At 31.7% G+C, this 26,947-nt stretch overlaps 1 protein-coding gene across 16 annotated transcripts in view; it reads left to right on the forward strand.

The window, feature by feature from the left end:
- Positions 1-26,947, forward strand: part of LOC141459277 (neuronal acetylcholine receptor subunit alpha-7-like) — a 377,452-nt gene that overhangs the window by 220,714 nt on the left and 129,791 nt on the right. For all 16 annotated transcript variants that reach the window (XM_074138142.1, XM_074138146.1, XM_074138148.1 and 13 more), the window contains 3 exons: positions 16,241-16,350; positions 19,912-20,092; positions 21,811-21,886. In XM_074138142.1, coding sequence (XP_073994243.1) covers positions 16,241-16,350; positions 19,912-20,092; positions 21,811-21,886 — 367 coding nt within the window. The remainder of the gene's footprint in view (positions 1-16,240; positions 16,351-19,911; positions 20,093-21,810; positions 21,887-26,947) is intronic.

The following is a 26,947-nucleotide window of genomic DNA, read 5'->3' on the forward strand; positions in this document are numbered from 1 at the left end:
AAATTCGAGCTTTCAGTAGTTTTTCGTCATCGTTTCTTCTTAGTTACTTCCTCTCTACCACCTAAGCAGTATCAGGTCCAAGTTTCGCTGTCTGAAGCCAGTTGTTTTCGGTTTTGTTAAAGCAGGTCGCTTCTGATAAATATTTAGCGGAGAGCGTCACTCTAAGTGTTCTTTGCTCTATCTCTCGGATTCAATCCCTCTAACTTTGCTTCGTAAGCAGTCCACACTTTCTCCTGCCATTCTGATAACGTGGACGTACCAACGGCGGCCCCACGGGTTACCACAGTTCAGAACACCATGCACACCACATCAAAACATAACAGAACTTCCTTTCACTGTAACACTTATATTTAAGGACACCGCAGTGTACTCCTTAGGGCTACCGTTCCTAAGGAACAAAGGTTATGATAGGTTCATAGTCCAAATTGCCAGCCCTCCATCAAGGTTTGAATGTGATGGATGTGTTACAAGAAACGCAAGAAGTCGAGCTGGTAGGTGATTTTTCGTGTATTGGTTAGTCCCTTCACTTAAGGACATAGACAAATTGTTCTCTCTTTTTTCTCAATTTACGGCTTTAGTTGAAAACAAATATTTTTTCTGGAAATTTGTCACCATCTCAATACATCCTCTTAGCAGGAGTAAGTTTGTCTAAAGATGAAGTGATTACATTCTCGGACACAGTAAAATTTTATTTTATGTGTCCTAGATTTTTTGGCGTAAAATAGATGTTATTTCTTCACCATTGGCTTCTATAAAATCCATTTTTAAAGGTATGAATTAATTGGCTCCCCTAGAATCACGAGACACTATTCTTACGGTATGATTTTATTTAAGAAGCGTGACATAGTAAATTGTAGACGTTTCGAATTTAGAAATAAATAAAGTTAATTTATATTTGAGTCACTTTTTCTTCCACCTTTGATTTATTATTAAAAGCTTAGTTGGTTCATTATCACGTAGGTTATCCATGGGCATTTAAACGGCCCTATTATCACGTAGGTTATCCATGTGCATTTAAACGGCCCTATTATCACATAGGTTATCAATGTGCATTTAAACGGCCCTATTATCACATAGGTCATCCATGTGCATTTAAACGGCCCTATTATCACGTAGGTTATCCATATACATTTAAACGGCCCTATTATCACGTAGGTTATCCATATACATTTAAACGGCCCTATTATCACATAGGTTATCCATACACATTTAAACGGCCCTATTATCACATAGGTTATCCATGTGCATTTAAACGGCCCTATTATCACGTAGGTTATCCATGTACATTCAAACGGCTCTATTTTTTTTTTTTTTTTTTCCGGCGCATCAACTGCGAGGTTATTAGCGCCTCACATTCTTTCCTTTCCACTCGAACTAGAATGGCGCTTGCCTAAGATAAGATAAGATTAAATAAGGGCGGCCACAAGGCCTACGCCACTGCGACCCCTTTGGATCTATTGTGGCTCCCCGACTTTTAGAGCTCACCCTCCAGACCCGTCCGTTTAATTAGACTCTTAATTCTGGAGAGTGACTCCTGGGTAAAGCTCTCAGGCCTTGGTTTTTCCTCCCCGAGAAGTAACATCCTTAGCCATACAAGCCCCTCACACTGACACAACACGTGCAGTGCTTGGCGCTTGCCTAAAGTACCCAGCATCCAATACAACGCCTTTGAATGCTCAAAGGCGGAGGGAGCTAAGGAGGTATGGTATGATGGTCTTGACTTACTCTCTTTACCATCGCATCCGACGACAGCAAACGGCCCTATTATCACGTAGCTTATTCATGTACATTTAAACGGCCCTTTCAAGGGAAGCTGACGTCCCCAGAAACCTCATAAAATCAAATAAAAAAGCCTGATAACACACCACTTCCCCCCAAAAATATCTTAAATAATTTGTCCAGGAAAAATATTTCGAATAATCGCGTTGAGACGTATTTAGTGACATAATGGCATCCTTAAAATAATTTTTAAGAAAGTCCTTCCTCTCCCATACGAAAAATTGTCTGTAAAATGGTTGATTTTCGGGTACCTGATTTTGACCAAAACTTACATTTTCGATGGCACTTAAATTCTTTTCACTTGAACCATGTTTCTAAAAATAATTCAAATTCCTCATATTAAATTTGAACATTAATTTATTTCATTTGTTTTTTTTTTTTTTTTTTTTTTTTCATAGTTTGACGTACAAAAACTAATCTAATCAGTTTGAACAAATTTAATTCAAACATTCAGTTCCCTAAAAGAAACAAGTAGCTGTGCGAAATATAGTCGGCATATCACTTAAGATTTTAGTTTTAAAAATATTTTTTAATATTGAATAGAATCAGTCATGCTATAAAGTGTTCGATACTATAATGAAGCAATACTGTCAATCACCCAGGATCTATGAGTGGCTCTTGCACTTCAGTTTCAACTTCTGTGAAGTAATTTCATTTTCTCCCAAAAGAAATGAGTGCTACAGAGTAAAGGAATAAATTGTAGTCTGGTTCGAGCTAAGTCTGGACAATAGAGTGGTAATTAAAAAACTACCACTGCCATGTAAGGGTGATTGAGGTAGCAGGATTTTTTTATTTTACTGTAATTATTTATTTTTGAAGCAAAATTCTATCTATCTAGTGGCTGGCAGTAAAAAGTCAGTCAAGATAGAATTGCTAACAGGGAATTCGTGATTAATTAAGCGATGATAGTTTTTGATAGTTCCCGCAATACGTACATCACAGATTTTTTTTCGGAAAAATATCCTCTTTAAACGCCCGAAAATGTCGCTTTGCGATTCAAAGAATTAACAAATCTGTTTCCGGAATTTTGTTGATTGCCCATTACTTACATTTATTCTTTTGTAGTGTGGTACGCCTCTGACATGGTCATTTATTTTGAGAAATTAGAGAAGAACTCTGGCCATGGTGAGTTACCTAAAAATATTTGAATGGAGACGTTCGATAAACAAATTAGGATGGTCATTTGTGAAAGAAAAAAACTGGGTAAAAAAGGATTTTGTTATATCGTTTGTCAAGGAGATTTTACGGTACCAGGTAGCATTCACATATGTTACTGCTTTCCCAAGAATTCAGGATTGAACAGAGTAGATTCGCTGCAGATGAGAACACTTAGTATAGTACCCCATAATTCCATTCCGTAAGTCCAAATTGGTCTAATAGCCAGTAAAAGAAGAAGAATAAAAAGAAAAAAAATAAATTAATGCTAATTTTCCATGCGGGCTTTACGTTAACTACCAAATTAGCTAACTTGGACGGAGGCGACTAGCAAACGTAATTTACTGTAAATTTCTTTTATTAACAATTAAATAAAATCCGAAGCTTAGATCGAGAATCGAACCCAGCACCCCAATTCTTCTTGCCTCTAACCTCTCGGCTGTCGTGGCTCCATAAACAGTACTTTGCTTGATTTGCTACTTTTGCGGCCCGTCAATATTTCAAAACGTTGCACAGGTTTATCTAAAGCCCTTCTTTAGCGATAAATATTATTTCTCTTTTTATACACCACTTTATTTTTTTTAAAAGGCTAAAGTATATTTTTAAAGTTCAAAGTTAATCTCGCCTCTAATCTTGTTCACTCGTGACTCTGATTAACCCGTCGCTTTTTGAATAAACTAGATTTAGCAGTACCCTGCAGTTTCAGTATAAAATTTGTCAATTAAATTTTATAGCCTTGATCAAGCGAAATAAAATCATGAATCTATCACTACATCTATTCATGTTCTATAATGATGCTCATATGGATTTTATGAAGTTTATTTTAGAGAAGTTGACAAGTATCCAAGTTACTGGTGGCTTTCTGAGGGATGACCAAACGATAGAGCAGGCGCAATCTCGGACAATTTTTTTTTTACGTTTGAGATCTATAAACAAGATGAAAATAAAATCCAAAATGCATAAAAATTTTAAAAGAATTATTTAAATCATTGGTGAAAATTTTATGAAAACAAAATCTCAAGTGATGTGCAAAATTGTGTCGGCAATTTTTGTAGATATTGCAAATAACTTTGGTCCTGAAGTGTAAAAACGTTCAGGAAGTTATATTTAAAGATCATTCATAGCAAAAATTAGAAAAAGAAAAAAAATCAACAATTTTTTGAGTTTTTGTTAATTTCGTTGATTTTCGGACTTAAAATTTTATGACTTCTTTTTCGATCAAACGTATTCATAAAATCGAGAACAGAGTTGTCTCTAGAGTAGATTCGGACAAATTTATTCCATTCAATTTTGTGTATTATTTAAAAAAATATTAATTTTGTCAAATGATATTACTCTATTTAGGGTTTTATGAACTTTACTTTTCGTAAAAAGTCGTGAAATGCACATATAATTTAAATAGATGAAATTAGCCACAAACAAAAAATGGTTGAGAATCAGGTCATACTTGATAGAAACGTTTTTTGTTATATATGAGATTTAATAACTCTCCTTGAAATTCGCACAAAACGTTTCTTGTATAAAAATATACAGGGTGATTCATTTAAAACGCACCAATCGCTAATAACTTTTTAGGAAAGCGGAATTTCGAAAAAACCCATGAAGTAAACTATATGTTTTTTTGGGTCTAGTTTTTAAATTTTCCACTCCCGACGATATATCATTTCTTTTGGCGGAGTTACGGCTAAAAACCCGATTAGGGTTTCATAAGGACCACTGGTTTCGACTATGATTATGAAAACTCCATAAAAACCTGTGAAAAATGACGTTAACCCCGTAATCACAGGTCAAGAAGTCTTGCATACGGGGTGCATTAAAATGATGTGATGGTTACTTTTATTTGATGATAAAACAAATTTATCCCTGATTCACCCAAAACCATTACATTACACTACATGTTTTAAAATCTTCAATTATTATTATTTTTGAACTATGCGTCACCAATAACATTTTTTACAGTCAGAGGAGCACCCAAAACGTGTATTTCTGGTGGAAGATTAATATTGAAAACCGTTCACGAATAGATAAAATTGTAACTTTGATCATAAATATCTCAACTAATATTAGGGATATCAAAACGAGGTTAACGTCATTTTTCACAGTTTTTTATGTAGTTTTCATAATCATTGTCAAAAGCAGTGGTCCTTATATAACCCCAATTGGGTTTTTAGCCTTATCTCCGTCAAAAATGAAGATACAGCATCGGGGGTGGTAAATTTGAAAAGTAGACTAAAAAAAACATATAGTTTACTTCACGGGTTTTTTCGGAATTCCGCTTTCCTAAAATGTTAATAGCGATTGGTGCGTTTTAAATGGATCACCCTGTATATATTTTCTTGATTATTTGTATAAACTATATATTTTAGAAAAGTATTCAATTGAGTTGGCCTTACTTAATGAAGTGGTTCTGTTATTTTTTTTTTTTTTTTTTTATTGATTTAAGGCGCGTCAAAATCTAAGGTTATTGGCGCCCGGAGCTTTTTCCAGTGCACTGCTGGCCTCCGGGCAGTGTTCTCTCGTTACAAACACTGTCCATCACTGGACAGTGAGCTGTAAGAAGCTCCTAGGAAAAGAAAATCTAAGGGTCAGCAGCTGGATTCGAAACCGGGATCTCCGCGTGGAAATTCAATACACTAATCAATACGCTTGGTTCTGCTATTCATTTACAAAAAAAAAAAAAAAAAAAATATATATATATATGAACTATGATCAGATTTTTCTAGTTTTTGAGAAATTAGAAATTACTCGCTATAATTTTAGACTTACGATACTTTTACCAATAAAAAAAATATGGTCTTCACTTCTAGAGAGTTGAAGTTAAAGCTAATTTAATCATCCTAATCAAAAGAACATTAAATTTCCATTAGTTGAGGTTAATTGCTAATTATGAAAAGAAATGTAATTTTTTGTTTTATATATATAGAATAAACTAAAAATTTCTTCCAGTCCATATGATTTTTCTCTTCTATTTCAAGGTTTGCTTTAACAAGGGCCACTTTATATAAAACATGATTTAAATTGGAGAAGAGATTTTTAAAAAAACGTTTATGAAGTATCCTTGAATGTAGCTAGAGAAAATAATAATCAGGAATGAACCAAAGAGATAAAAAATCAAACTGATAATTAATAATCCAATTAGAACAAGAGAAACAAAAGATTTGATCGTTAAAGACACAAAATTAACGTTTTACCAATTATTAGATTGTAACTGCAATCAGATCTTATTATTTAATTTTATTTGTTGCCAAAGCATGCTAATAAGGTCAAAGAAAATAGTAAGTTACAATTAAATTCTAATCTTGTCTCCATAATACGTACTTTGCTTTTTCGGAAGCTTATTTAAAATTCCAAAGAGATGTATTTATTATTTATAAAATATTCATAAACAGCCTTAAAATATCTTCATGATGGTTTCCAAAACGTAGAACAATATTAAATTTTTAAAAAAAGAATTTGTTAGGCAATTTCCAAAAAAAAAAAAAAATGTTCTCATAATTTAAGCGTGACGATGCAAACAAACCAATATTTTTCAAAAATGAGTTCATTTCTTGTAGGATTTCGACTATAAATAGTAAATCTTTTATGTTTGTATACAGGGTGAACCAGTAAATATTTGGGAAGAGCTCTGCCTTTATTTTCACCTATGCAAAAAATATATGTAAATTAAGTTAAAAAAAAAGAGTAGCAAATCTCAACTGATGATTGATAATCAAGTTATAAAAAAAATTGTTTAAATAAAATATTGCTGATTTACTAATATATTTATTTGTTATTAACTGCAGAACTAAATTAAATCATATTTTCTGTTCTCTTGTACGAAAATAAAAATTAAATAGAATAAATATAAGTTATAAAAGCTTATTCAAACTTCTAATTACATGCTCCGACTTCCATGTTTATATATTATTTTATATATACAGGGTGAACCAGTAAGTATTGTCCATAGGCCCACTGTGTGAAGTACATCTAAAGGGGAGTTCAATGACGTATTGGCCAACTTCATATTTTCCACTGTTCTTGAGTGATGCACTTTAATTTTTTTTTCTAAAATTTTTAAAATTTCTAAAATCTAAAATTTCTAAACTTTTTTCCAATAAAAATGTTATTACTCAGAAAGTTTTAGTCCGAATTCGATTCTGATGACACGGTTAGAAAGACAGATAAATTTTCTAAAAATTGATGCCATTTCGAAGCATAAGTTATTCTCCAAACAGCCTCAATCTTCCTCCGAATGCTGGAAAAATAAAAGTAATCGAAATTTTTAAGAAAACTCATTAGGCCCTTATGTGATCATTATCAGACCTAGGTGCTGGCAATTTTTTATAAAAGTTTCCCTGTTTAATGGGCTTTCAAACGGTATATCATTTTCCAGGATTCCTTTTATCTTCGTATGAGAAATTATTTTTGTTTTGCAAGACGTGTTCACGAGCACTCAACGGTGTTAGGTTATCATTGTAAACTCTTTTAGATGGGCCAGTAGTCAATTTTTAAAGTAGATTGTCTTAAAATAAGGAAGTCAAAGGTTACAAATTGCACTTCAAAAAAAAAAAAAAAAAAGGGTTGTTAAGGTTTGCAGTTAATAACAAATAAATATATTAGTAAATCAGCAATATTTTATTTAAACAATTTTTTTTATAACTTGATTATCAATCATCAGTTGAGATTTGCTACTCTTTTTTTTAACTTAATTTACATATATTTTTTGCATAGGTTAAAATAAAGGCAGAGCTTTTCCCAAATTATAAACTCATGATAACAGTCAGTGCTCAAAGTAGACTAACACTAGATGGTTTTGAAGCCATATTAATTCAATATTTAAAAACAAATATAGCAGGTTATTGCTTAAAGAAACAAGATAGAGATGAAATTTCTTCGATTTTGTTTATATTATTTATTTATTTTTTAGGCTGAATAATGAAATATCAACTTCTTTAACAATTTGACAGAAACCAAAAAGTCATAGTTTTAGTAGAAATTTAGTGTTCTTTCAATTAATTTAATTAAATTGTCGACTCATTCTTTGCAAGTTAAGACCATACTTATAGGGAAGAGGATATTCGTGAAATATTAAAAAATTGCGTAATAATTTCTTTGAAACGTTGGATGAATCAAGCCCATAGGTTTATATGAACTCTTGGGGGTAGCAAGTGTTATTGTAAAGCCGCTTCTTAAGTATAGTCTCTTCCATTCATGCTATACCCAGTTAAAATAAACTTAAATAACTAAGTAGTCATCATATATATCATTTTTATTTTATTACTCTATTTTTTATTTTTCTTTAATTTATTTATTTAGCTTTTTTATTTTATTTTGGTTTTATTTTTTATTTCTTTATTTTTGAGTTTTTGAGCAGTAAAAAAAGAAAAACCAAAAAAGAATGAATCCATCTAAACAACTATTTATAATTTTTAACTGACTTAACTAAAACATCAACTTAAATCAAAGAACATTGTAAAATAAAAAATCTAAAAATTCTCCTACAAAAGTTGATCTTCTTAGAACAGTTGTGCATGTCAATATAATTATATAATACGAATATATATATACATTTTGTTTATTTAAAGTATTTATTTTTTATATCATATATATAACATATATATTTCTGTAGTTGTAAAATGAATATAATTATTACTAATATTTGGATATTTAGTTATGTTTATTATTTTAATTCAATTTATGTTTTTATTTGTTGGTGTTTTTTGTGGTGGTGGAAACATGGGTAAAGACTCATTTTGTGTAGGGTTTTGCTGATGAGGAAGTTAATAAAGATTTCTTCCTTTCATTAATAGACCATCCTTTTTACACAGCCTCCTTTTTATTAATTTTTAATATAGAGTGATACTTTATTATAATTAAATGATGTTATCGAAACCCTGGGCTCATTTTTTGCAATTATTGTTTTTTTAACAATTGCTCAGGCACTTGTATATTTCTTTGAGGGCATGAGTTGAACGTTTAAAAGAGTTTATTAACTCATTTCTGTTCCAGTTCCATAGAACAGAAAAAAATAAGCTTGAAGTTTGTAGAAATACTGGTGTTAGACCTCGTAAGTGGGATGAAATAAACAACAAGTTTAGAGAAAGTTATCGAACCGATATCTCAAATAAATATTGTATTTCTTCTGATTCCTAATTATATAATTGGTGTTTAACAAATATCAGGGTGATTATTGAATGATCAATAAAGGTAGGATAAACATAAGGTTGTTAGATTACATAAGTAAACTAAATCTGAATACTTGTTTGCTCATAAGAGTTGGGAAAAAGGTTTTGAGTTAGTTACAGGATTTTAAACATTTAACTTAACAAGGACTTGTGATTCTCTGAAACAGGGTCCAGAAAATAATTCAAGGTCCAACGTTAATATTTTCTGAAATTTTGTGGTGCAATTTTTTTATTATTATTAAAATTCTTTCACGCCACTCTAAAAAATATCTCAAAAAAATAAGAAAACTCTTTTCGTAGCACCATTGTTTTTATATTACTAAATAAATTTATTATTTTATTTTTATACCAATATGAACTTGAACAGTAAAATCTGTGTGAACGAATTTTTTAAAAATAGAAGAAGGCACACTTATACATTTCCAAGAAAATCAAAAAGTTTCATGGAGAGTTAGCGGTAGAATAGACATCTTTTCTTCTCGTTCATTTTTTCGTTTAATTCTTGATCAGTTTTTGGAATTTTCATTCACCTTCAAAGTTTGAAACATCATATTATTATTATTTTATTTATTTATTTTTTTTTGTAAAATAAATTGAATATTTTTATTAGCGACCAGGCAAATAGAATTCTGAAAAATGTGTTTGGGTGATTTATCAATATGATGGAAGGAAATTAAGAAAACCTATCAGAATTGAATTAAAAAAATTTAGGCTATGAGGAAAGAGAAAGAAAAAAACCGTAGTACCAAAATTTTGATTTAATAAGAAAAATAACTGGTCACTTTGTAAAAGAAAAATAATTCTGTATTGGTGTACTATAAAAGCCCTTATAGTGTTTCTTTCTTTATTAATGACGACATTCTTCATAAGTGAGGCTTTATCCAAATTTATTTATTTTGGTTTTCTTTTTTAATTTAATTTCTTCAGTTTTTTTTATTTTTAAAGTTATTTATTTAATTTAATAATTTATTTTTACCAGTTTAACACAATTTAAATTTGTTTTTCACTGTTTATTTTTTATTATATTTTTATTTATTTATCAAGTTGTATATCCGTAGGTTAATACAGTAATTTTGTATGTTGAAGCATGAATATAAAGTTGGAGGTATATATATTGTGGCAGTATATATACAAGTAACTATATTTATCAGTCAGTTTTTTAATTGTGCATTGTTTTATTATTTTGTTTATTTTATGTTTTATTATTTAAAAATGTTGTTTTATACTTAATTTTTACATTTTAATTGTTGAATATTAATAATTGTATAAGTAGGTGGAATTTTTATTGTAATAACGTCTTTTTTTTAACTTTTATTGTTTATTTATTAACTTATTTTTCATTTCTCAAGTTTTATTATCTAAAAGTTAACAGCTTTTATTGCTAGAAATTTATATTATAAGTACAATTTAAATTTTCATTTATTTTTTTTTTTTGTAAATGGAAATATAAATATGAAAAAGTAATTAGTCTGTAATTTTAGTCATTATTTTAAAATGTTAATAAATAGTAATTAATTGTAATATTATAATCATTAAAGCTTCTTTATTTGTTTGTTAAAATTAAAAAAAAATATATATATATAAAAGAAAACAGAAAGTAGACAAACGTATCAGATGGTTATTATTATTAGTAGTTTTTTCAGGTGCAGAAATCGCTGTGCAAAGATTTTGTTACGATACTTATTCCGAAACGAAGATAAGAATCTAAAAACCCTTATACGACTGTTCTACCGGACAGTTTTAATTACTTCGACGAGGCCTCTCGAATTTCCGAGATACAATAACAACCTCTCCCTACTTTCAAAATCTCTTCCTACATACAGAATTACTCTTGCCCTTAAATGCATTCACATTACACGTTAAGGGCAGCGTCTGCTATTAATTTAACTGATCGGCAATCGGACGATCATAATGTAGGAGTTATTGATTTTTTCTTCAAATACTGGCACATAACATATTTGTAATAAGTTGGAGCTATAATCTCTAGTAATCCGCATTGAATTGCGAACTTCCAGTTTGCGAAGTTGGTAGCAGTATTTGTAGCGCTTGTTTAAGTCGCAGTGATAGATATTGTTGCAAAGTGCTGTAGGTACCGATAGATTCATTAACTTCCATTTCTAAATCAGCTTCTTAAAGTCAGTCCGTTTTCTGTGACTCCATTAGAGCTTAATAATTTGTAGTCAGAAAGCCACTTCGCTATATTCAGTAGCATAATAGCATTAAGCCAGTCACAGAGATAATGAGTGGGTGAATTTCAGTACGGTCCTAGTTAACGCTCTTATAGGCATCACCTGAGCTCATATCGTTTGCACTAATTCGCCTAGCTCCAGTATTATTCTTAGATTTGCCTTTAGTATACTTTAACAAAAAATGTATAATATGTATTAAAATCAGGCATGTTTCAGTTTTCTTTTCTTAATTTAATTATTTTCCATCTTAGAAACGTTCAAGTGCCAACGGATGCATCTTCAGTCTACAATCTATAAATACATGATAATTATTAAAACATTATGAAGTCATTTTAAATACAATTATAAGTTGTATTAAGTAAAAACAAGATCTTCCTTAATATATTGATTTTGAATTCCATATTATTGATATAATTTTTAAATGAACATTAATTGTTGATGGGTCCGTTGGTTCCGAAACGTTGGTTCCGAAACGTTGGTTCCGAAACGTTGGTTCCGAAACGTTGGTTCCGAAACGTTGGTTCCGAAACGTTGGTTCCGAAACGTTGGTTCCGAAACGTTGGTTCCGAAACGTTGGTTCCGAAACGTTGGTTCCGAAACGTTGGTTCCGAAACGTTGGTTCCGAAACGTTGGTTCCGAAACGTTGGTTCCGAAACGTTGGTTCCGAAACGTTGGTTCCGAAACGTTGGTTCCGAAACGTTGGTTCCGAAACGTTGGTTCCGAAACGTTGGTTCCGAAACGTTTCTTAGATGGAAATTGAAGAAATAAAGAAAAGAGAGATTAAAACAGGCTTGATTTTATTGCAAACGTTAAATACATTTGAAAAGCAGTTAATCCGTTTCTCATCACCGTGTCATTCTGTCGTAGAAACATATGTCAGATGGATTTTATTTCTAAGAGGGGCAGGTGCAGTAAGCATTCACCTGGCGGCCTGTCCATGTCTGTTCATGCGTCGTTATCTTTTACCTTTTTTATAACTTTCTTCACAGTGCAGTTAGACCTTTGGACAATTCCACAAGTACACGGGTTCTCCATGCATGTTTTGACTCGGGCAGCTTTTCGTGAAACCTCAATACGTTTGATGATGTCCTGATTCTGTTTCCGGGTATCTGATTCTATTAAAAATGATCCCCTCTAATTTTTTGATTCATTTCTGCGAAGTTAGACGTTGAAACATACACCCGTTCATTAATTCTAGATGCGGCTTAAGGCTATAACCCAGTTTCTTCAGACATTAGAAATTGGGTGGCTCTTGGCTGGTACAGAATTTTTGTCTTAGACTCGGTTTATATTGCTGCAGCTTTTGATTAGGTAGCTTTAGAGGCTTTAGACAGAAGACAGCCTTCTTTTTCTCCCCCACGGTCGAACGGGGAATGTTTATTGTTTCATGCCTTTAGCCTTCACCATGAAATCATAATTTTCAAGCCGCGTCGAAACCACCATTTGCAAGTTGTGTACAGGGCGTGTTCATCGTAAATTACCACATGTTCCACCGATTCTCTCTCTTTTTTTCTTGTAGTAAAATAATTAACATTCATCTCAAAACTTATGCTTGGTTGAAATCGATTTCGACATTTTTCAGTTTTATAAAAATTTCAGCTGCTTACGCTTTATGGCAGCTTTCTATTAAAAGTTTTAACGGCATGCATTTCAGATTCATGCAAGCAGCAGGTACAATCAATGACATGCATTAGAAAAAGGGCGGATGATATTTTTAAATTTAATATAATTTTATTATGTCCATATTTTAATTGGATTTCCATTTTTTTTTCCCTTTATTATCAAATAAGCAAACACAATAAAACAAAAGCTTTAGTGATTATAAAAAGGTAGTTAGTTTTATATTAATTTAATTAATAATTTGGACGAGGTAAATTTGTTAAGAATTTAGAAAACTTTTGTTTAAATAGTTAGATACCAAAAAGAAGTACTTTTGAATAAAGAAAAATTTTAAATCATTACTACTTTATTTTTAATTTAAAAGTGGTTTAGTTCTATTTTTGTACGATTTATTTATTCATTTTATTTTAGTTTAAGATAAGAGTGTTTTCAAATATTTGCCTTAAATTTCCCATTTGATTTGATGGCTTATGTTTTATACTGAAGGCCAGAAGTATGAGTTGAGAATTATTTTCTGACATCCAGTCTTTAATAATTTAAATTTTTCCTTTTTTTTTTTTAACATAGTTCTATAAACAATTCGTGACCGTAAATTGTTGAACTAAGGATTCAAGATTGGCGAGGAATCCTTAGTCTATAAACAATCTTTCTTGCTTTAAAAACTTACTAGCGAAATTGTGTATTGGAATTAGTTATTGCCCTGTTCCAGCGCCGCCTTTTCATTATTTTGTTTTCTTTAACCTAATGTGTTTTATTTTTTTTTTTTTGCAATTACCTCTAGTTTGTTTTGAAAATAATTATTATAACAGTTGAAATATGAAACAACTATTTTAACTATTTTCCACCATATCATCCTTGAGTTTATGCTAAACAAACTTCTGCAATCAAGTTTACAGGGTAAACGGTTCTCTTCTATGATTATTAGAGGAGAAAAATAAAAAAATACACTCAAGTTTAAGCATGCAAGTTAATGCTGAAATTCTAAATGTAACACTTTGTATTTTATATTGTTATCCATCTTTCATTAAGCTCTTTTACTGAATCCATGCCGATATTATTTCTTAGAGTTTAAAGCAAATAATTCTTAAACTGCCGTTATTACTTCTAATTTGTTAAATCTCCAAACCCAGAGACTAAAAGGACAAATGATAATCCAACGGATATCGGTGCTATACTCTTGGCCATCTTGACGAATGATCTGAAAAGTGTAACAGTTTTATATAAATATGTCACATTGCTGTGAATTCATGGTTTTAGATTACATTTGTTTGAAAGAAGAGTCAAAATACTGAGATCTAAAAGATCGGTTGTGCTTCCCTTAAGTTTAAATGTTTGTTCACAGATTGTAAGAAACTGTTAAGTATACAATGGGTATGTGTAATTTAGTGAGTGTGTGTAGATAATCTAGAGTTTACTGACGTATTGATAAACTAAATTAGTTACATTCAGCACCTGTACAGACTCTTTGTATATTTTGTGAAATTCAGTGTTAGTGTTGTTAGGCAGTGATACCCGCAGGGACGCCAAAATCCCTGTAGATATGGCTTGGAAAACAAATTTTGTTCATACAAAACAGGTTTATAGCGTTGCATGTTCATGTTTATGTCAGATAGTGATATTAAAACAATAAATGTTACATTAAATTACTACTAAATAATTTCCAACAAGACAATTACAAAATTAATTGCGTGAAAACGTTTTTAGTTTTTTTGAAATTGCAGTGATCTCAGATGGTTAAAATGCAGAGAAAGTGTTTAGGATGCAAAACTGGCGATAAGTATATGACAATACTTTCTTTTCAAAAAGATCCATAGCGAGGACATCAAAGTTGTGTGCCATCCATACAGACAATTTTTACCAGGTAAAAGTGCAGTCTCTATGTATTATTCATTTTTGCGTGCAGCATATTGTGCGCTAAAATGGCGTTACCAGACCCGATGGAGTGTTCTTGTAATAACCAGGCAAATACTGTAACTTACTTGATGATGCCCTACAATATTTCGCTACTAACCGTCACATTAGTCTTTCGAACCACCTCCAAAAAGTAAACAATCAGAAAGCAGATTAAATGAAAATATTTCATAGAATATAGAACAATTTCTGGAATGCTGAGAAAAGATATTGTCGAGTTTTTATTCGTTAAAGAGTGCAAACAAGGGAAATTGATTTTTGTTATATATAATTGCAAATGAAAGTGGTTTAATTAAAAATTGATAACAGATATTTTGAAAATAATGGTTTCTCTTGAAATAAATGTTCTTTTTAAGAGAAATTTTTTACATCATTGCATGCAAAATTTTTAGTATATTAAGAAAAATCTTCAATGTTATATCCTGGGATCTTATTTTTGAGCCATAAAACCTACAGTATAGTAAATCAATGCCCATTTTTTCGTATAGGTTTTACTCTAACTGTCAATTCACAAAATCTTACACATACACTGGTCGGATAAAATTAAGGTGGGCTTAGGTGTAGCAGCTTAATTCCGAATAGTTTTTCAGTTCGATGCTGCCGCCAATTTCGATGTGAGTGGTTATGCATTTTCCTGTTGGAAGAGCGCTAGATTTTGATTCCCGAAAGCTGTGCTTTCTAAGCTAAAGCTGCACTCACATGGGTTTATTCCCAGCTGTTTATTGAACAGGTGGGAATCAACGTTTGGCCATCCGGGATAAATTTATAATGATTCCCAACTTAATTAGACAAAACACAGGCAGTAAGGTAGAGCCTCTTGGTCTCCTGTCCTACGGTCTGTTTTATTATCACGCTTTCTATCTAAGTGCTCTGCAAGAACGCCCGGTAATCTTGATACTTGGCGCAGGTACTCCTGAGCATCTTTCGACACGATGCCTTAGACTGGGCTAGGCCTTATTTCTATTGTGTGAGTGTTAAGATTGTCAGTGTAGTGCTAATTGGAACGCCAAGATTCCTGTGGCTAGTCGAGGAGAAAGAAAGGCACCTATATCTTAAAACGCTGGAATATAAATTTATTGGAGCATGGAATTCCAAACATGGTTATTCCCACACATTCTCAATGCTTAATAAATAATACAGTTAGAACCAAACCCAAAAAAATTAATACTCCCAATTTTCATTGTAATTGAATTATAGAAAAATATTTAAGCACTCATTGCTACATTAAGTAGCACAGACTTTAAATTTACTTCAAAATTTAATTGCAGTAGAAAAAAAAATATTTGAAAACACTTTAAAGATCAGAAATTATTTATTTTTATTTTATTGTTATTAATTTTATTTTATTATTATTTTTGTCTTTGTGGTTGAATTATAATGTAAAATTAACGAGATTGTTTTTTTGTTGTTCGAAAATTGCAGGAGTGGAACGACGTAAATTTGAGGTGGAACGCCAGCGAATTTGGCGGAGTTAAGGACCTCAGAATTCCTCCACACAGGATATGGAAACCAGACGTACTTATGTACAACAGGTACTGATCCTTTTCTTTTTGCTTTCTCTAACATCTTTACTTCCCAAGAACCTCGCTAAAATGATTTTTTCTTAAAAATTTATCTAATTAACGTGATAGACCTTCCTGTGAGTCTAAAAGGTTTATAAAGCAAATCGTATTCACTTCTGTTGCTGAAGAGGATTTTGCGAGGTGCGCCGATAATATTGTCTTTAAGGAAGATAGCAGACATAATACGTTATGGACCCTCCGTGCGCTTGTCCTTCACAAGCGGAGAATATCATTTGGAGAAGCGGGTGTACTTTTCCTAGGGCAGTTTAGAGACAATACCAACATCAACTGCTGAGTTTTTCAAAGCGGCCTGTAATAGAACTGGGTGTTCTATTGAAGCTTGCGGAAGAAGTTATTGCTGATTTGTTAGCAATTGTAAGCATGTTTACAGCTGATGCTAGGATTCTCTTACTTATGTACAATTTGTAATGCAATTTATTTTATTTCTTATCTTCCTCAATAATTATTATTGATGTTTGATGATAAGATTATTGATGAGTCTCTAATTGCTGCCAAATATACGTCAGGTTAGACTGATCTGATCTAAATTAGATAAAACTATCCACAAGGCATTCATAAAAACTTTTTAACTTCTATATCCGGCGGAAATCAGCCTAATTACTCCCGATTCCAGAATATTTAAAAAATCATTAGATATATTAATTTGTTCCAATCAAAAAACAAAAAGGAAAATCTGTCCAAAAGGTACAAAATCTCCTTAACAAAAACTGCCCAACATTTCATTCATACTTCTAATATCATATTTTTTAGAATGTATTAGATGTCACAGACCCTTATGCTGGCCATTTTCAAGCATAAAATATTTGTTCAGTAAAGTTTAGCTCCCATTTAATACTGATTTTATTTTGTTTTTTTTTTTGACATCTGATTTAAGTGGAAGTTTAGCGCAGCAGAAGGAAGTCGGTTTAAGTTCATTGTTCAATTTAAACTGATTGGTACTTTATTTTATCTAATAGTTACGCGTTAAAAATAATATGTAATTAATAATAGGTAACCTAGTTTATTAATATTCAATGTTAATGTATTAATTTAATTGCATTATTATTTTAGATGTTCTCCTCACAACGTTATACGAGTGTGTATGTAATATAAAATAGATAAATATATGTATATTTTTATTTGATTATAATACTTCTTTACAACAAGTACACAATTAAAGGGACTGTATTAAATTAAAATTTGAAAATGAATGAATTCTAATTATAAGTATTATTTATTTGTTATTAACTGTGTAATTTGTGCTCTCGTATTCTACTGTGACGAATTCAAGACTGAAATTTTGTTAAAACTGTTATCCATATCACGGCAGTAATAGACTAACTCTGACTTTCCCTTTCTCCTTTTAATATGCGAGTGAATGTGATGATTATTCAGAATAAAGATAAATCACAAGAATAATTTGGAATAGAGTGAAAACGAAGTGTATTTTCAATAGGATGAAAAATTAATGCCAGTTTCAGTCATTATAAACTTTACTATGCCGAGCTTTCGACCTAGGGACTAGGTCATCTTCAGGGCTAATTTACAATGTACTATTTTACATCATTAGAGGGTTAGTGTGTCTTCTGTCTTGTCTGTTCTGAATGTGACATCGGTAATAATCGGGAATACCATTTTCCTAAATATTCTAAACCTCAAAAAACCTATTCTGTTAAGTTTCTTATCTGGTTTACAGGTTTTCTTAACATTTTGGAATATTTTTATACTTGGTAATGCTTTAATACTTGGAACTAAGTTAGTGGAAGCTATATGTAGAATGTAAAAGTGTAACTTTAGAGCGAAGAAAATGAAGACAGAAAGAAAAGTTAGAAGGTTAGAAGGTCTTCCAGTTGTGGAAAGAAGATTCAGACTATGAGTAACATTATGGGGGAGTGGTACCAAGTTCGAAAGGTGTAAATGCAAACTGAGAGAAAAGTTATGGGAGAGTGGTGAAAAGTTAATTGGAAGATGTAGGATGAAAAAAAAACTGACACAAGTTATGGGAAATGGTGACAAGTTGGTGGGAAGAAGATGGAGACTGGAGAAATGTTGTGGGATTAAGTGATGAGTAATTACAGCTCATTAAGAGGGATAATAGAAAGAAATTGCAATTACAGTACTTTCAAATAATTTAGTAAGATAAATTTTGATAACATTACTTCCTCTTAAGGGTTGTGAGAGAAAACAAGCTTTGATTACAAAATCTTCTTCTTTTTAGAGGAAAGAAAAGTTATTTACAATTACATTTCTGCTCCCTAAAAGGGCAAAAACAATTTAAACTGCGAATACTGCATGATTGCAACACCCCCTTGGTAGCTGTAAGAGAAGGATGGCTCTTAAATGTCACGCATTCTAAATTTTTCTTCTTGCCTAATTTGATCAAAGCGGGGCGAAGATTTACAGAGATATTATTCATAACCGTTTAAAAGGGGGCATTATTTAAGTGGGGCAAAGTCCTAAATATATACCATCGAGATCCCAAAAAGACGTATCTACCGTATCTAAAATTTCAAATTTAAAGACAATTCACTCATTAAAATCTATTCGTACGTCGATAATTTAAACGATTGCAGTACTTCCTCTTAGTATGTGCAATAGCATGATGGCGCTTTAATGTTACATAGAGAAGCTTTAACCACCCGTACGTGCTAGATTTTATCAAAATTGGGTTATGATTTATAGAGTTATATATTAATTGTTTTACGGTGGTCTTACCCACGTTGGGCAAACTCCTCTCCTAAAGATGCCTAGCGTCCAGACTTCTAAAATGAAAATCTACCTAAAATTTTGAGCCAAATGACACTTCATTCACGAAAATAGGTTCACGGGACGGTAATTTTAAATGATTGCAACACTTCCCCTTAGTAGGTGTAAGAGCAGAACGTTGCTTTAATGTTACGTAGGGGAGCCCTAACCCTTTCATCCCACCAAATTTAAACGAAATCGGGTCAAGATTGTATTTACTTATGGCTTGTTTTTATAAAATTGGCAGGTAAAAATAATACTGGTTATGAGACCTGTATCACTTAGACCTTGCTAACTTCTACCATATACGTACTAATCATGCAAAATAGTTAATGATAAAGTGGCACAATGGGCTGCTCTCTTGCGGCGTAAGTACAAATTTTCACTTTCTTATAGAGACCCTGATTTTAGATTAATGATACAAGACAAATGCAACTAATGAAGACATGCTGTGCACAGTTTGTATCATAGAATGATGTGCAACGTTGATGCGATGCTTCCACTTACAACGAATGGGATATGTGCTTTATATTAAACAAAAATTTTTAATTAAAAGGATTACTCTTGACAGGTCAATTTACCTCCAATGCCCTTAAGCATTTAAACAAATACCGTCAGTAAATATTGTTGCTAAAACAAATTAAACCGTTAAAAGATTACAAAGCCATCATGAGAACACTGAGAAGGTTGTATTATGTCTGTCGATTCATCAGATTTTTTTAAGAACAATAAATTTTAAGAATAATTTTTTTTTTAAGAGAATAATTTTCTCTTTATTCTTTGCAGTGCTGACGAAGGTTTCGATGGTACATACCCGACAAACGTAGTCGTTCGAAACAATGGAAGCTGTCTATACGTGCCTCCAGGTATTTTTAAAAGTACCTGTAAAATAGACATCACTTGGTTTCCATTTGATGACCAACGCTGCGAGATGAAGTTTGGAAGCTGGACGTACGATGGTTTCCAGGTAACGTATGAATTTATTTTAATTTATATATTAATACAATGACTTCCGTTAAAAGTTTTGCTAATATTTAACAATGCAGGATTGCTGTATCTTGATCTTGTTATTTATACCGATGGCTCGGCAAACGTGTGTAAAATCCCCACGCAGGTGCAGATATATTTTCCAAAGCATTTGAAATTTCGCAACCAGATAAAAGACGCGGTCCTAATTCTATGTGGTAGCAGTAGTATCTCTACAAGAAATGTCAAAATCTGATTGGATGAAGGTCATAATATTGATCGACTCTCAAGTATTAGCAGGCGCTTCAGAAGAACAGTCCCTTGCAGTTTACGACGCAAAATGCGTACTATACAGTTAAGGATCAAACATCGTCCTCTAATAGATTCCCAGCAATTGGTTGTTGCTCAGAAACGAAGATGCTGATCGTCTGGAAACAGAAAGAGCTGAAAAGTCATAACTTATCGATGCTATCCCTTTAAATACGAATTGTATTTAGATTGAGATTTCCCCTGACCAACTGCCGTATCGATTCCAAAGAAATACACTTTCGGTAACTATCCTGATCACCAATCTAACACTCGATATTACTTTTCCAGCGCGTCCTGCACGCAATCTTCGACCTGCCATGATCTTGTCATTCTGCAAGTTACTTCTTAGAAGGCCTCTTTTTCTTGAACTAAGCCCTGCATTTTCCATGCTTGGGCATTCTACTTTCTAGCATTCTTGTCTCGTGACCGAATCATGTCAATTTCTTTTTTCTCTTTCTTCCAATTCTCCTCCTCTGCCTCCTCGCAAAACGCCTCCAGAAATATATTTCAGTAACCGCTTTTTTTTCTGTATTTTTTTTTTTTTATCCCTCCTCTTTTGGTCTTTTTATTTTTATATTTTTGCTCTCTGAATGGAAGCTGGCTCTCAGCGAAAATTTCCAATCTGGACGACCAGGAGCAATTATTCCAGGATGTTGTTTGAGGTCGACTTCACCACGTCCCACCAAGCTCCTCCATTATATGAATAGGAACGCAAAGTGGAAATATGGAGGAAGAGAGACCGGGAGAAACTATTGTATGTATGGGCCAGCTTGTTTAGATATCCAAGTAGGTCTTTTTGTCGCCTCTTAAGAGTCGCAGACTTTCAGTCGGCCTCGCACTAGGAACTGTATACTTTGCTAAGAACAACGCAGGTGATTTTATTTTCATTTTTACCCCCTCACAACTAAAGTAACGAAGGAAGTAGGAAAATTAATTAAAAGATTTGTTAAATATTTAGGACAAATAAATAGAATACTTAAATAATAAAAAGTAAATAAACAGAATATTTTTACAACATAAACACAGCTCCTGTTTAGCTTGCTACCAAGCCACTAAACTAACGAGGAAAATTACTTCAACTTTTAAAAGAAAGCAACAGTTTAGAAGTAGATGCAATAATGAAACAAAAATACGATAGCTTTCAACAAAAAAGTAAAGAAGTTTCAAATACAGATATAAATAATCAATATAATTTCCAAGGTAATATCTGTTTAACTAGAATTATTTATTTTCAAATTTTAATTTCACATTTTAATTCTTGTTCATAATTTCAAACTGTAATTTTGTAGCCCAGAAGAACACTGCTCTATTGTTTTTTCTCTAAACTTGAGATACTAACTACAAATAATAAATATATCTCTAATGAAAAGTACCAAAAACAAATTCTCATTTTCAAATTTTGTTTGACAGCTGGACTTGCAGCTTCAAGAGGACAGCGGCGGGGACATCAGCAGTTTCATTACGAACGGTGAATGGGATCTGCTCGGTAAGTATTCAACCAAATTTTAGCATAAAATCAACGAAAAGTGGCAGTCAGTTTTTTTTACTAATGTATCTATGTTTGATATAATAATTTTGACTAATAATATTGTAATTAAAATAAATATGAGACAATCAGCAATCATTAAAAAATTAAAAAGTTTATATTATGAAGTTTTTTTACTTTATAATAAATGCCCCCCTATGGGAACTTAGGCATTCATTTGTGGGCATGAACCTGTTTGAATAACCAATAATGAATAAATATTTCTTTACTAGCGCATTACTTGAGAATAATTTCCTAATTTACTACCTTATTTTCAACAATTTAAGTCACTTTTCCCTTATATTCTTATTTTATTTTATTTATTTATTTATTTATTTTTAAACAGCATAATACTTCGATTTAAAGTGTTTGGAATGTTATCTCACACTTTAATTTTATTGAGTAACATCCTTCCTTAGATTGTAACTTTTTTTTTAACTTTCAATAAATCTCCTTTTTTAATTAATTTGCTCAAAACGATTGAGACATGAATCAATTAGTATGCAAAAAAAAAAATAAATAAATACAAATTTAAGAATATAACTTGCACAAAAATTAACCTTAGAGAAAGTTCAAAATAAATTGTTTGAATTTAATTTGTTACAAAATAATTATTATTATAATAAAGTATAAAATTAATGAATATGTTACATTATTCTCAATAGAGTAGGTTATTGATTGTATTTAACAGGTTTATTGATAGGTAGGGAAATAACAATTTATTCGTTAACGATTATTCGAATGATGCCCACCTCAACCGACAAATATGGATTTGGCCAACTGGATAGAAAAGTTACAACTAAATTAACATCGAGATATGGTATTTGCTAGAATAAAATTTGTTATTATGATTTTGAATTTGAAGAAAATCGATTGACCGCAAATGCGCACTCACTGAAATTCTTACTTTTTCCAATTCCTGGTAAGATACTTGTTTTTAGATCGCCGGAATATGATAAAAAAACGTTATCAAATTTTCTATATATATTATATAATGTATGTGAGTGTAGATGGGTTGGGAACGGAAAGCACAAACTTGGCATATTCTATTTTGTTACCAATGTTCTTTTGGCACTGAACTTTAAATCTAAAATTGCAACCATCCTTCCAACCCCTGGGTTTATGTGGTGGGCGCTGAATGTGACCGGCAATATATGAGTCACAAGGGCAATACAATTTTTTGGCAGGTCTATTCCACCAGTCTAGTTCTGCATAAATAATCAAGTTCAGTGTTATTCAGTATAAGTTTATAATTTGCTAATGAAGATTGTTATTAATACAATGAGTCATGAGGCAATGAGTTATTGTAATAATTATTGCAATGAATCATTGCAAAGTCATGTGAAAGTTCACACCAATTTTTTTGTTCACAAAAATAAAATAAAAACTTTCTGATTGTCTCGTATGGTATTACTATATAACAGAAAATTGTCAATATAAATTTAATTTTAATTATTTCTTTAACAGGTAAGAAAAAATGTCACTTAAAAGAAAAAATCTCATAGTAAAATTACAATATTTGTACACTTTCCCTCGCCTAAACATTATCTCACAAAAGTGTTATGCATGATCCTGCAGTAAAAATTCCAAAAAAAAAAGTATATAGAACGAACAAAATATATAAAAAAAAATGAATGATCAAAAATTGTGTTAATACAAAAATTATGTAAATAATATAGTTAATTTAAAAAGAAACCAAGACAAGAACATGATATATATTTTAAATGTTAGCTTTGAGGGCGTTCAAAAATTTCTGAGGTTTTTCCTTTGTATGCGAACTTAAGTCTATATATCCTACCATGGTCTGTCTTGGGGCTATCTTGTATTCAATGGTTAATTTTTTTTTTTTTTTTTTTTTTTTTTTTTCTACGTGGTTTCTGATCGGGCGTTGTTGGGGTATGAGTTGCTATCGAAGAAACTCAATATCAGACCTTAGTAAGTTAGTCAATTAAGATTATTCCTTCACAACCCAAGCAAGGATATTTTCTTTGGAGGACTTTGAGGTACATGGTGTTCATCAACTTTCCCAAGACTGGTCGACATTTACCTTTGTGCGGCTTATACCTACTTTGATTACTCCATGGTACAGAATTAAAGTTTGGTATCCGTGTTCTATCAGTGGTAATGATACACCTGTAAAATTAGTCACCTTACTGCACTCAGAGGTCGAAAAGCGATTGGCTTCTATTCACTTTCTGGTTCCACATTTTTGCACCTGCCTCGCAGAAACTATATTTGATGCATTATACAGAAGTAGCAAATTCATGGATTATCATTCCCTTGTCCTCCAGCAGGGGATCCCTCTAAGCCGCCGATGCATCTTTTATCAAACCTCAGGGCGATCACTTCACGAGTTATCTTTCGGAACTCAGCAGCATCTCCAAGCGAAGGCCAAAGTTGTATTCTAAATTTTTATTAGCTCCACAACCACTTTTTTAAAAAAGAATTATGGTTCTCCGCAAGTTTTTTGCCTCTGGGTTGGTGAAATGTTTGGACTGATAAAATCTCACCAATCTTTAAACGCCTCTCTTAATTATGAGTAAATAAATTAATTAGTAAAAAAAATCACAACAAAGTTTGGAGAAGAACTGGTACTAAATATATTTTTCCTGATGTATTTGTGTAATGTGTTGGAGTTAAGAATATCTTAAGTACTGAACAACATAATGCTAATCATATTTCCTGGTTGTAAAGCCGAATCTATTGCGGCTTTTTATTTTATTTTTGTGCGGGCAGTTAACCCTTTACAATGATTGATTTGTATAATTGCTACTTAGCTTCCAAAATTAATTTATCAGACTAATCACAACAAAACATTAAATAAGATATACAAGTTGAAGTAATAAAGTTAAAACAATACAAATTATTTCTAAACATTAAATAAACTATGTAGAAGCAAAATTAACTTGAAATTAATTAATCAATTGACCGTAATAAAGTAAATTTAAAAAATACGACGAAACTAAAAGTATTCTGATCTTAAATTTGTCTAAATGTTTAACTGGTTGGAACAATTTTTTTTTTAAAGAATACAAACTATCCGTCAAAAGACAAACAATATACTACGCTGTGTATTGCTATTGCTCTACTCATAATTCTCCATAATCGGACTATTGAATAGGTAGTTATTTTTATTATATTGAGTACAGAATAAGTATTTTTATATTACAGTGTAGCTAATGGAACATTGTAAGTAATTTTGCTTAGAAGGATGTTTGAGCAAATTTGGTTGTTTAGCAGTTTAAATAGAAATATTAGGTCAGCTGCTAGTCGAAGAGATTCAAATGATGATAGGTTTAATATGGCTAGAAGGTGTGTAACAAGGCTAGAATCATTAAAATCAGTAATTATACTAATTATGTCATAATAGGATTTTAAGAACTCTTATGGCTTTTATAGGAATCAGCGTTTGTACACCTAATCAGCACTGATTAAATCTCACCAGTTTAACCAATTTTTTTAACGCCAACTATAGGAGAATTTCGTTACAACTCAGCGAAAGAAATAGGGTGTGTCCCTCTACAATAATCCGCCGCTGTAAGAAGTCAGAATGGTTCCCTGAAGGTGCTAAAGCGTTTCCATCATCTTACGTTCTACCATTCGTTAGTTATAATCTTGAGATGGTTGCTGATGGATTGTGCGACTGAATCAGAATTTTATTTTTCCAGATAGTTCGCATGCACTCCAATTAGGAATGAAAAAATATCCCTAGGACAGTCGAAAAAGAGTGACCCTTCAAGAAGACGTACAGGCTGCCACGAATAACGTCAAACATCCTCTGCAATGGAAGATTTGAAGTTGTGAGTCTCTTCATCCAGCAGACCCAGACCAGAGCCAAATGATAACAATCTATCTCTTCCAAAGTTACCAGTATGGAGATTAAAATCAAAACGAGATTTTTTAAGTTATTTTTGCGTTCAGATTCAGCTCTTGGTTCTTTTATCTTTAAACGCACAGTAACGCTTCCTTACAGACGAGTTCCAGTATTGTTTAATAGCTACAAGGAAAACCTAGGGGCGAGTGTTGATCTAGTGGTCAAGAGCGTAGCTTTTTGAGTGGGAGATCCTCAGTTCGAATCCCACTTTTTATTTGTCAGAAAAAATTGTTTATAGTAAAGTATGAATTTTCGCTTCCGTCCACCACAACTAATTGGTAGTTGGACGTTAAGCCCCGCCGAAAAAATAGGCTATAACTTTACTTTACAAGGGCATCCTAGGTGCTAGTCGAATAAAACATGGTTTCTTATTAATCACATTCGTTGCAACAGAAGAAACTTTCAATCTTTATTTTATTAAGGTGCATTTTAGTATGGTTATAGTTAAACATTCAGCAGTATTATACTGCTAAACATTACATATAATGTTATTCATCGTAAAGTACAATATTACGCCTAGTTTTGGATTGCAGGAAAATATTTCTTTATTTCAGAAATTCGTTTCTCAAATATTGCACAAATGAATCAGTGGAGAAATATAATTTGTCATACAAATTTTAAATATAAAACTTTAACAAAACTAAAATGTAATAATTTCCTAATCAGATGTAGCCATTCATAACAAATTATACCCCAAAATGTCAAATAGTTCTGAGTCAGTTTTTTATTTTCTTTAAAAAACTAAGACAGTCTAAATGGATATTGGCCCATCAAGCCCTAATGTGACCTTATGGTCAGTTTAATTTTGCCACATTTAATCGAATGCTGCTCATTCTAGACAATCAATTTAGATTTTCTCTTTACTATTGTATACGGTAGTCTATGTTATTCGTAATAAGGGTTGACAAATCCTAACAACTAGTATTTCAGTTAGTTATGCTATTTTGAAAAAAAAAACCTGTTTCAATCAGCTTGTGCCAATTTATTGTTAGCGATTTTTTAGTTTAAATATGTCATTATATATATGTATATATATGGAACACAATAACAATAGTTTTATAGATTATGTATCAAAACAAAGTTCAAGACTCAAAATTTTACTCATAAAATCCCATTTGGTCACATCAGGTCATTTAAGTACTATTTCA

This window comes from Rhodnius prolixus, unplaced genomic scaffold (assembly GCF_049639745.1).
Source record: "Rhodnius prolixus isolate KJV_2025 unplaced genomic scaffold, Rpr scaffold_11, whole genome shotgun sequence".
Lineage (NCBI taxonomy): Eukaryota > Metazoa > Arthropoda > Insecta > Hemiptera > Reduviidae > Rhodnius > Rhodnius prolixus.